The sequence below is a fragment of the Marmota marmota genome, unplaced genomic scaffold (genome assembly GCF_001458135.2).
Source record: "Marmota marmota marmota unplaced genomic scaffold, marMar, whole genome shotgun sequence".
NCBI lineage: Eukaryota > Metazoa > Chordata > Mammalia > Rodentia > Sciuridae > Marmota > Marmota marmota.
Genome location: NW_026000112.1, coordinates 144427 through 156696, shown reverse-complemented (window position 1 = coordinate 156696; position 12270 = coordinate 144427). Strand labels below are relative to the sequence as shown.

At 44.5% G+C, this 12270-nt stretch overlaps 1 protein-coding gene across 1 annotated transcript; it reads left to right on the top strand.

Annotated features, from left to right (window-relative positions):
* Nucleotides 1-9213: 9213 nt before the first annotated feature.
* LOC107160535 (transmembrane protein 132B-like) lies at nucleotides 9214-11447 on the top strand. Its single transcript, XM_048784695.1, has one exon. The coding sequence runs from the start codon at nucleotides 10009-10011 to the stop codon at nucleotides 10795-10797; it is 789 nt and encodes a 262-aa protein (XP_048640652.1). The 5' UTR covers nucleotides 9214-10008; the 3' UTR covers nucleotides 10798-11447.
* Nucleotides 11448-12270: the final 823 nt, after the last annotated feature.

Sequence of the window (12270 nt, the reverse complement as noted above, 5' to 3'; positions counted from 1 at the left end):
ATAGCCACACCAATTTTTATAGCAGCTTGAATTCACAATAGCTAAACTGTGGAACCAACCTAGATGCCCATCAATAGATGAATGGACAAAGAAACTGTGGTATACATTCACGATGGAGTATTACTCAGCATTAAAAGAGAATGAAATTATGGCATTTTCAGGTAAATGGATGGAGTTGGAGCATATCATGCTAAGCAAAGTAAGCCAAGCCCCAAAACCAAAGGCCAAATATTTTCTCTGATAAATGGATGTTGATCTATGATGTGGGGAGGCATGGGAGGAATGGAGGAACATTGGATTGTGCAAAGGGGAGGGGGAAGGAAGGGTTAGGGGGTAGGAAAGATGGTGGAGTGAGATGGACATAATTACCCTAGGTCCATATATGATTGTACGAATGGTGCATTTCTATACCATGTACAACCAGAGAAGTGATATGTGGCACTCCATTTATGTGCAATGAATTGTAATGCATTCTGCTGTCATGTACAACTAAGTAGAACAAATAAAAATCATCATCAGAATAATAATAAAATGAAATCTAAAAGAAAAGATTGAGCAACAGTGATACCACTGTTCAGTGATACCAGTGCTCTGTAGACATGGGCACTTGCTCTTTGCCGGCAGCTTCTCCCCTGTCTGATGGCTTGTTCAGAATGATTAGACTTGGAAAAGTGAGATTTGCTGTCTAGCCTCATGTCATCCCCCTCTCTAGCCAAATTTCTCATTGGGAACAAACCTTCCACTGTCCTTGTGGAGATGGGTCCAGTCTGGCCAGTCAGCACTTCAGGTCTCTGACCAAAGTGATCAAAAAAAGTGGGATGCAAACCAGGTCTTACCATCCAAAGACTTTGCAAAGACATTGCTAAAATTCTAAGGCAATGGATTTCTAGCTTGACATGTTCTGATTCAGAGGCTGCCAAGGAACCACCAGGGGAGACAGGACTCCATGGAGAGTCTAACAAATGTGAAGCAGTGACCAAGAAGGAAGGGCTGTGGGAACCTGAGCACAGCATGTTGTTCATAGCCAGGATTAGCAGATGCAATCAGCTCAGGGTTGAAGCCAATCACATCTAATCTAATTCTGATTCTAATCCCAGAATGGTCTTCCTGCTTACTGACCTTAACATAAATAGATCAAGAGAACCCAGCCCAAGTGGTCATTCACAAGGAGTGAGAGCTGGGGTCCATTTGTTGGCCCAGATCCCTGAGGATTCATTACCTTAGAAGGAAGCTGGGTATGAGTGCAGATGACCAACAGGCAGCAGCCAGAAGAGGAAAGGAGCAGCCATGGCCACATGTCCTTGGAGGGGAAAGAAGCTGCCCCCGGGTGCCACATTAGAAGACTCCTGTGTGTAAGGATGTTCCCAGAACATAAGACCTTTATGGAGGATGCCATAAAGAGAAAGGGATACACAAATTAGTACTGAAACCACAAAGTCCCTGATAGTAACAAAAGGCTAGAAATTCACTCCAGAAATCTAACGTATAGCATGAGGACTATAATTAACGACATTGTATTCCATGCTAGAAATGTGCTGAGAGGTAATATTTTAGTATTCTTGATATTTGAAGGAAAGAAAGACAACCAGGTGAGGTGACAGATCTGTTAATTTGCTTGACTGCATAGTCACTGTGTACATGTGCATCAAAAGATCATGTGGTACAACTTACATATACACAACACAAATAAGAACAAATGGAGAATTAGTCATACCTGGCCATCAGGAAATTAGATAATCTCTAATTAGGAGTGATAAGAGTCTAAATTACTGTTATAAAGAAAGAAATAGTGCCAAACACTTAAAATACTACAACTAGAAAATTACTATTTGTGAAATTCTTATGAGAAGTATCAGTTTGGATCAAGTTTGATTGTTTCAATTTTAATAATTATTGTAAGAATAGGGGGATATATAAGGGAGTCAAGAAATTCCCAATCTAGTCTCAGGCAGCAGGTTGATGGCCACATGGAGATCTTGGGGACTTAAAGGAGAGGAACTGTTTTTTCGATGTCCTGGGCAAGGGAACACTGTTGGTGGGACTAATAGGTGGAATCCCAATACTCTCAATTAAATAGCACCGCATCTGCTTCTCTGATTGATGTTTCCTGTTCTGTCCCTACAGACGCTTTTGTTTTTAGCTCCTGCTTGTCTGTTTCTACCAGCACTTCATAGAATACTCTGTGCATATAATGGTCTTGAACATTATTCCTGTGTTACACTACTGTTAGTTAAATTCTACCTGCACACAATCATCAGGGTTATGGTGATTTATTACTGGTGTAAATCTAGATTTCTCATATGGGATATTGAAAGTATGGAACAATAATAATTCTCCATAACACTGGTGAGTGTTGTGGGTTTTACTTCCCACGTTGTTCAGGACAAGAATTTTATTCCCAGAAGTTGCAGATAACCTTCCCCACGGTGGAATAAACTCAAAGTCAAATAAGAGAACACATTCCATGGACTTATTTCTTGATACTCTGGGTCCTTGGGCACCAAGCCTGCCTCCAGGAGCCATTGGAGACTGGCTCTTCTTTCAATTGCTGAGTCTTTATGGAAGTACTCACTAGAGTGTAAATTTGGAAATTCAGTGTCTTGGCTGCGGCCAACATTACCAGGCTTCCAGCAGGTGTTTCTAACTTGGTCCTTCTCTTCCATAGAAGTCTGGAAAGCAATCCTGCAGATCTCCTTATTCCTGTGATTAATTTCCTATGCAAATCTCGAATACCTAAGCTTGTTCCAGCATGTGTGCCCATGGTTCAGTGAATCCAGAGGTGGAGAAAGCTGCCTAGCTCCATATGTCCAGCTTTAACCAGGCAAAGAGGTCTTAATCCCTTCTGGGCCATCGTTTGATGCATTAGCATTGCCTGGATCCTGTCCTAAGCTAACATGTGTTGGTGCTATTTTTTAATCTCTGAAAGTCAGGCATAAAATGCTTGAAATGAAAGAGCTCATGAAATGTGATCCGTATCTGGCCAAGATGGAATAACAGGACCCAAAATTTACATCCCAAAGGCAACAACTTAAAAGTGGACCAAGTACATAAAACAATGGTTTTTAGACATTGCTGTAGGCAGGGTCCTGTGCTGACCATTGGACCAGGGAAAGCACATTAATTGGGCTCTCTGACCCATGTCCTAGTGCACTTCCTGGAGAATGTTTCAGGGCCCAGCACAGGTAGGGAATCCCAGCAGAGCCTGGCATTTCCCAGAGCTGAGAAGAGAGAGGTAGAAGTTCAAAAAGAGCTCCCTCTCTTGGAAAGGCAGAATTAATACGGTTAACAGGGCCATGTTACCAAAAGTGATCTGCAGATTCAAAGCAATCCTTTCAAGATACCAATGACATTCTTCACAGAACTAGAAGAAACAGTCCTGAAATTCATATGGAGAATTAAAAACCCAGAAGAGCCAATGCAGTCCTGAGCACTAGAGGTTCACACTCACTGCAGAGCCTTAGTAACCAAAAACACGGTGCAGCCTAAAACCAGCCATGCAGACCAATGGAATACACCAGAAGACCCAGAAACAAACCCTCACTGACAGTCATCTGATGCTTGGCAAGGATTATTAAAATAAAAGTGATCACACTTCATCTGAGCTGATACTTCTCAAAATTACCTTCCAGTTAGAATGACAGTCATCAAGAATACAAATTTTAATAAACATTCACAAGATTGGAGGAAAAAAGGAACACCAACACCCTGTTGGTGGACTGTAAATTACTACAACCATTTTGAGGACATTCCTCAGAAGACTAGGAATGGAGCCACCATATGATCCAGCTGTCCAGCTCCTCAATAAGCATGCAGAAGAGTTAGAGTCAGCGCACTGTGTTGGGATGTGGATACACGTGTTTATTTACAGCAGCACAGTTCACCATGGCTGACCTGTGGACCCAGGCTGGGTGCCCACCAACAGACAAATGGATAAAGAAAATGTGGTGTATAGAGACGATGGAGTTGTACTCAAACACCAAGAAGAAGGAAATGTGTCTTTTGTTGGTAAATGGATAGAACCCAAAGCATTACACTAAGTGAAACCACAGCCTTGGACAGTCAAGGGTTATACGTTTCCTCTCATATAGATGGGAGGGCAAAGAAACAAGGAAAGAAGGGGGATCTTATGAACATGGGAAGCATCAGACATAGATGCAGGTGACTGTGAGGAGGGGGAGAGGGAAAGAGGAGGTTCCTGGTACCACAGGCCAGTCACTCTGTGTGTATGCACGAAGACGTCCTGGTGACCTCCACCATGGTGTGTAAGTCGAGTGCACCAAGGCCAATAACAGGGAAGGGACTGGGGTCTGAGAGGTCAAGGCTCCAGAGTCCACAGGCTGAGTGGAGGTCCACCCCACCAGAGAGATCTTCAGAATCAACCAAGGAATCAAGAATGGCCTTGTTGAACTGAAACCCTGGGAAGAGCTTGTGGCTGGCTCCAACTCCAACTTAGTCCTAAATCCCTGAAAAACTGTTCCACGTGGAGTCCCTGTGCGAACACCACCTGCCCTTGGAGGCTGGATGTGGAGATGGAATGCAAGGTTCTCCACATACCTCTTCGGTCTGGAGGCCAGGTAGGCTCTACATGGCCTGTTTGATACTATATTTTATATTCTTCTCAACCTCACTTCTTGCCCACCAAAACCTGGATTTGCCTTCTCACAAGGAAGGAAGTCCCCATGATCCAGTCTGCAGATGTGAACTTGGCACCCAGTTAGCAAATGGGACTCAAGGGAGGCTCAGGGAGGCTCAGGGAAGTGTTTTCTGGTTGAAAGTGTGAGCCTTGGCCATGAGTCTGCCTCTGGGGTCTGAGAGGACAAGGCACCAGGACAAGGCTATGCACCAGAGCTCTGTGGCCGTGTCTTGCAGCCAGAGGCCACAAGTTCAAAAAGACAGCAAAAGTTCTCAGGATGACAAAATGCAGAGATCAGAAGTGACATCCCTGAACTGTGGAACCAATCAGGAGCCTCCTCTCTTCTCACTGTGTGAGAAAATCTGTGGCCATCACTGTGTCTTCCATAGTCAGAGGAAAGGACAAAAGCTGAGGATCAGAGCAGCTTCTCAGTGGAGAACCAACAGAAACCTCGAAGATCCTTGAGGCCAGGTGTGGATTGCTGGATACTGGAGAATCCCTGAGCGCCTGGACCTACAGGGCCTGAGAGATCCCCTTTGTGTTCCAGGACCAGGTTCTGAATGTGAGACAGGAGAAGCTGTGTTAGGTGACATGCTTCAGGATTCATGTGGAGACAGGTGGTGGTGAGATGTTGCTGAGCAACAGGCACACCACGAACCCAGAACCTGCACCCTCTCCAATACCCAGGCTAAGTCCTTTGCCAATAGGAGGGGGCAAGGAGCCCGTGCAGGTGTGGTCTCCGAAGCTGCAGGGGTATTCAGGCTGGTGTGGCACGTGACCTCCTTGCTGACCTGTGAAACTATGATGGCACCCCCACTTGGACAGCAGCTGGCCCATTGCTTTGGAGGTCATTCTAGAAGTGAACCTGTAATCTCTTGCTCCCCAGCATTGTCCTAAAAATTTTTTAGCACCAGCAACTTACTTTTTATAATGGTATTTCCACAACTTATATTTCAGAGAGACTGGTGAGAGCCCCATTGCAAACACTCTGAAGGTGGAGAGGAGAAAATAAAGATAAAACTTCTCTAAGCACCATGAAGAGCTAAGTGATCAGTGCCCCACCCCCAACACACACACTTGACTTTAGAAATGGTGTGGGCTCAAGAAATGGAATGTTTGAGTCAGCAGATTCCTCAGTGTGTGGGCTTAACCAGAGTGCAGAACAGGGTGGCCTGGGGGCTGAGGTTCTGGTTTTCCAGAAAGAATAGAAGTGCAAATGGAGGTGTATGTGTGTGGCCACCTTTGTTCTCCAGTCTTGGGATCAAAGACTGAATGAGAGGCTAAGGAGCTTATCTCTATAAATAAAGTCCTTAGCTTCTGGTGTTGGAATCTGAGAGTGCCTGGCTGGGCTGATGGCCACCCTGCCCATCTTCCCTGTTAGGAAGCTCCTCAGATCAAAAAGAACCATAATAATAATAATAGGAGTGGGAGAGAACAGAGCCAGGCTGTGTGAGCAGAGCATCCAATGGGGGCCGTGAGTCAATGTGGAGAGTGCCCATGGGCCTGCTCTAAGATGTCTGGAACATTGAAGCTGCTTAGTTAGGCAGTAAAGACTCTCCTTATACACAGCAGCGTTGACTTCAGCAATAACATGGAAGCACAGTGGAAGGAGAGAGGGGGAAGAGAATACCCCACCAGGTTGGTGAAGCACCAATTCCTGAAGCCAGGTAGCTGTGCGACCTTCTTCTTAGGGTCCAGACTGGGAAGTCCTGGCAGAGCACCCTGTCCACCACTGAGGCTCCAAAGCTCTTGCTTCCAGTGGGTCTCTTTAAATACCAGCAAATAGAACACAGAAGACTCTTCTCTAACAGCCCTCAGGACTTAGCCTGGCTTCATCCCCCCAAGGATGGGCCAGACCCCCAGAGGATGTGCACCTGGAGATAAGAGAGTTCACCAAGTTCCCCTGAACCAGCCACTCCCAGAAGAAGCCAGCATTCCATGGATGTTTTGTCTGGGGACATTCAAAGGTGACTACAGGCAGGGGACAGGGAAGGTCTTGATATTTTCCTCAACCTGGAATGCTCTCAGTGACGTTTTGCATGAATTAGCTCTCTTCACTCTCACAGTGACATCATAAATGACTTTAGACTTGGTCACTGTTTTGCAGGTTTGGGCCCATGGCTTCTGTGACGCACCAGGTAAGGAAGGGGTTGGGCCTGGAGTATGTTCAGCTCCCTGGCTCCATGCCCACCCCAAGCAGCCATGTGACCCCCTAGGCAGGCTCCTTGCCCAGGAGGAGACAGGCCAGGGCCTGGGGTTCCAGCGCTCCCTGCTGGGTCTGAGCTTTGCCTCCAACCTTGATTCCCAAACCAAGATGGAGTTGGAATGAGGAGGATCTGGTGTCTGCTGCCCCTTCTTGGAGGACGAGGAAGCCTCGCACTGAGGTCTCTTTTGCCCTCCTGTCCACATCCAGCATTTGCCTCACTTCCCTGGGGAGCAGTTATGGTCACCAAGAGGGGTCCAGTAAGACTTTGAGTGGAGACTAATATCTGCAACAGGAGGAAACACCAAGACAACCCTGTGTCCTGGATTTCACTGGAGCCTCTCAAGTTAGGAGGATCCTGATTTTGAGAAGGAGCCATAGTATCTGATGTGCAGCCACAGAGATGAGAAGACATTAGAGGCACTCAGCTGCCCACGGAATGTGGACTGTGGCATCCAGTCACATTCCCAAAGCTCCTTGGACTCAAGGGAAATGAGTACCATTCAGGAATGTCATGGTGCCTCAGGTAGCTGAAGGTGGGGACTGAAAGATTGGGGAGTGGAAGGTTCTCCAAGGCCATTTGGTGTATGGGTAGCACAGGCAGGAACCCTAACCTCTCCAAGCACGTCATTGTCTGTGAGATGAAAACAGTGATCTGCATTTTTCTATCTCACAAGATGATGCTGAGAAAAAATAAATGAACATCATCAATGTGACCTCTTTTCGTAGAAAAAGCTAAGCTGAAAAATGAATAAAGCTATTTTCCTATGAATATAAGCCTCCACTTTCTGTGTTACTAATTGAAGACAGGGAAACTGTGAGGATTTTATTTTCTGAACTTGGAATTGAAATCTTTAACTGTATTGGTCATGGGCAGTTGTTAATAACATTTTTAAAAAATGGAAAAAATGATTTCTTGCTGAAAATATGAAATTACCAGATCTTGTATCTTTCCTCATGCACCTGTGGTAAGTGTTTTCTAGCTAATACTGATGGAATGATATTTTGGAAATTGAGCAACAGATATTCTCATTGAAACTATAAATTCTCACTGTAAAGTGTTAGTCTACATTGAGTGTTTTCTAATGTCTGTTTAATACATGCAGCTTTAATGCAATATGTCCTCTAGAACTAAATTGCAAATAGAAGGTAAATTGGACGAATTGATAGTTTTAGGCCATAAAACCTCCTTTCCTGCTGTGCTTTCCTGGGGCCCTCAGATCTGTCATAGGGACTGCCCACCTCTGTGCATGAACGTGGAGGCCATACTTGGAGGGTTATGGGGTAGAGGGAATGATGTAACCATCTTCTCAACAGCTTTCCTATCTTTGCATCGCTCTCTGAACAAAGATTAATTTTTTAATGTCATGATTCTTTACTCTGAATACTCAGCACCAAGATCTGCATCATTTTTGAAATAATCTTTCCTGCTAAATCAACCAAAATCTCTTTTAAAGCATACACAGTTACTACTCTTTAAAATCAATTTATTCTTTGAGTCAAAGAAAAAAATGCTATAAGTTGTTCTTTTTAGGAATGCTTTAATTGGAAGGTGAAATCAAGCAATTATTGAAAGCTTTAAAAATCATTTCAGCAAACTTTTTCTTTTGAAAGTAAATTAGGAAATATTTTGGTGTAAACATTAATTACAGTGTTTTAAGTGATTGTGATAAAATTGAAATTAAAAATAAAACATGCTTGTAATTTAGAGGTTCATTTTTCTTACACCTATTTCACCTTTGGTGATTTTTACTTGGTGGCACCTTAATGAGCAGAGACAAGAGTTCTTGGTGTCACTTTAGAATATCCTCCATCTGTCTAGCTCCATCTTCACCAAAAAGACAGTGAATTTCCAGTGTGGCTGGTCCACAGCAAATGCCAGGCATAGACTGCTTCTCCCTTCTCACTCTCTTCTCTAGTCTCTACCAGAGATAAGAGAATGGTTCCCTGGGAGGTTCTTCAAGTTCCTAAAGAGATGAGGTTCCCAGAGACCTCTAAGACCCTGGCTAATGGAGAGAGCTTGTCCCTCTCAATCTTCATGTCCCAAAGGTGATCATCAGTGGGCATGTGCAGCTGAGATGGCACCCCGACATGTCTCCCTGCCTCTTCCCCAGTCTGACCCCAATGCATGGGGAACACTTCTTCTCAGACGCTCATTAAATGTCCATCACAGGTCCCTGTGCCATTTGCTCGGCAGCAAGTTCATCTGTGCAATTGACTGTCTACCATAGACTATGACAGAGAATTGTATTTTTCCATTTTTATGAAAGCAGGCAGCTTTTGACACTTAGAAATTCCATTTCAGCTACTGTAAGTAGGCACCAAATTGCTGTCTACTTACTGTAATTATGGACAATTCGAAAACTTTCACACATTTTCAGAGTTTTAGTGAATCACTTTAAGAAGATATCAGGGGCATTGTGTCTCTCTAGTGGGATGGGATTATAATGCATTTTCCCCCAAGTACCTTCATCCAGCACTGTGTGGCTTTATCTGCATTGAATTTCTAATGTATCATAGTTCAAATGATATCTTGGGTGATGGCTGATTAGTTGCCCTTGGAAATGACTTGGATGCATGGCCTAATTTTTCAAAAAGCTTTAAGAAGGGTCACAGCAAAATTTAGTTGTAGTACATGAAATAAACTGATGTGTACTTTCCTGCCCTTCTTAAACTGTTTTGTTTGTTTGTCATGTTACTGGGATGAGGATCATTATTAATGACAGTCCAGTGTATCTCAAGTATGGATTAAGGTTACAGAGCACTGGGGCTTATTTTTTCTAATTATATACACTTAAAGAATGCTTTGGAATTAACATTTCTGTGATAAAATTTGCAAATGTGAAGAAGAGTTATCACAACAAATATTTTGATTTTTTTCATTGGAATTTTGTTCAATTCAGTAACACTTAGACATTTATGATCCCAAGGATTTTTCGATAACTGTCTAGTCATTGGATGAAATGGTGATGTCTGTCCAGCCAAACCTGCAGTCCCAGTGGCTGGTTGTGGTTGCAGAGGGCCCCTGATCAAGTTGGAGATGATGATCAGCGAGCCTTGCCAGAAGACCAAGAGGAAGAGTGTTCTTACTGTGGGTAAAGGAAGTGTCAAGGTCATGTTTGCACCGGGCAATGAGGAGGAGCACTGAGGAGGCAGCAATGACATAGAGGGCATGAACCGGGAATACAAAGATCACCTGAGCAATTCCATAGAGTGGGAAGGGATCCAGGAGGGAGCGATCCAGGAATGGCTCCAGTTTGGGGGCCCCGCTGGCCTAGAGGACAGGACCAACAGGAGCACAGCCCTGCCACTGCCTGGTGAGGGGAAGGACAAGAAGCTGCTCAAGAGTGGTGGTGCAGACGCCTTCACCAGCTTCCCCACCCAGGGGAAGTTTCCAGAATCCAGTAACCCTAGTGACCTTACAGTGGCCTCAAGGGGCTTGACGGACTTGGAGATTGGCATGTACGCCCTGTTCTGCGTCTTCTGCCTGGCCATCCTGGTCTTCCTGATCAACTGCGTGGTGTTTGCCTGGAAGTACAGACACAAAAGGCTTGCAGTGAGAGAGCAGGGCAACATCCCCCACTCCCATGACTGGGTCTGGCTTGGGAACGAGGTGGAGCTTTTGGAGAACCCAGTGGACATCATGCTCCCCTCAGAGGAGTGCACGACCATGATAGACAGGGGGCTGCAGTTCCAGGAGAGGAACTTCCTGCTGAACAAAGGTTCCCAGAAGCCCTTCCCCAGTCAGCTGCTCAGACCTTCTGACTATGTCTATGAGAAAGAGATGAAAAATGCACCTGTAAACTCTTCTAGCCCCAAGACGAAGAGGGTCAAGTTTACTTCCTACACCACTATCCTCCCCGAGGATGGGGGCCCGTACACCAACTCCATCCTGTTTGACAGTGATGACAGCATCAAGTGGGTCTGCCAGGACATGGGGCTGGGGACTCCCAGGACTTGAAATAGTGTGTTATATTTGAATTCACTGATGTGCCTTCTGGTTTTCAAACAGCTGGAGCTATGAGCTTGTTCAGCAACAGAGGGTGATTCAATAAGGATTTATTTGTTGAAGCCTGGTGTGAGGGGACAGGGGGCAGGGTCCTCTTCTAATCACATGGAAGTGGCCTGAAGAGTTAGTGCAGCTTGTGTGTAAGCCAGGATGAGCACCTGGCATGGCCCCTGTAGTACTGCTGCAGCACTGGGTCAGCAGTCGTGCACTACCTGGTACTCGCTCATTACCAGTGCGCCGAGTTCTCCACCAAGGACTTTATCTGCCAGCTCAGGACAAACAGATGTTTAGAACTGGGAGGAGTTTGATGGTTAATTTTCCTATACTTTGACATCAGTCAGGTGCATGGACAAGTCTTACTCTGGGCCTGAGAACTCTTCTGTGACAGGTGAGTGAATGTGGCCACCATTATTGGTGATGTGCTCCACCCATTGTTTTTTTACACATTTATGCCAACACCTGTTGTTGTTTTGTTTGGGGGAGAGTTGTTTATTGTTTTGTTTTTGACTTCTGGGAGGCTTTTTGAAACATACATGGTTTCTCTCCTTTAACTGACATTTGCTTGGATGAGACAGGAGTTGGGCTCCATGGAACCAGCCTTGGCCACATCCAGATTGAATTCCCAGGGCCCTTCTCTGCTTCACCCTACTGTTATGGATACAAAGTAACTGAATCCTCATTTTCTCTAGTCTTTGTTTTCTCATTGACACATCTTAAATCAGCATTGCATGGCAGATTTTTTAAAAAAATATATTAACATTCAGTGAAAAAGATGCACATGAATTTTGCAAAAATTGGGGAATATAAGTGAACCACAAAAAATTTTTGTTTTAAATACATAGGAGCTAAAAATCCAAGTGGGAAATTATAGAGTCCACTCCTAAGGGGAAAGGGCCCACTTAAAACACCTAGTCACATAAACATTTTGTGGAAAACATTTCACTCACTAGACTCAAATATGAAACTGGTGTGGGCATTCGTGAAAAGAAGATTCCTTAAAAACAGATATAGACTAAACTGCCATTTTACTCAAGAAGAATAGAGAAAGCACGGATGAGATTCTGTTTAGCAGGATGGAAATCCATCTATTCAGTGACCAGGAAAACATTCACATCTTGCTTCTGGCCAAGAGAAAACATCACAGAATGTGTCCTGAGGTAGGAAACCAATGGGCACACTCAATACAGTCATGAAAATAAATGGCCACTCTAAACCTCAAGATACAGTTGTCAGGAAATCAAGGGTCAGAAAAAGAAGGGGAGGAAGAAAAAAATCAGTCTCTAATTCTTTTTGAAAAAATACACAGCGGTTGGAACAATGGTATGAAATGGAGTTAGAGCAAGCTTCCGAATAAGAGAACGAGACAGCTTGTCAATTAAATAAATCGAAATGGCTGCAAACAGATACTGGACATCTCAGCTTCCT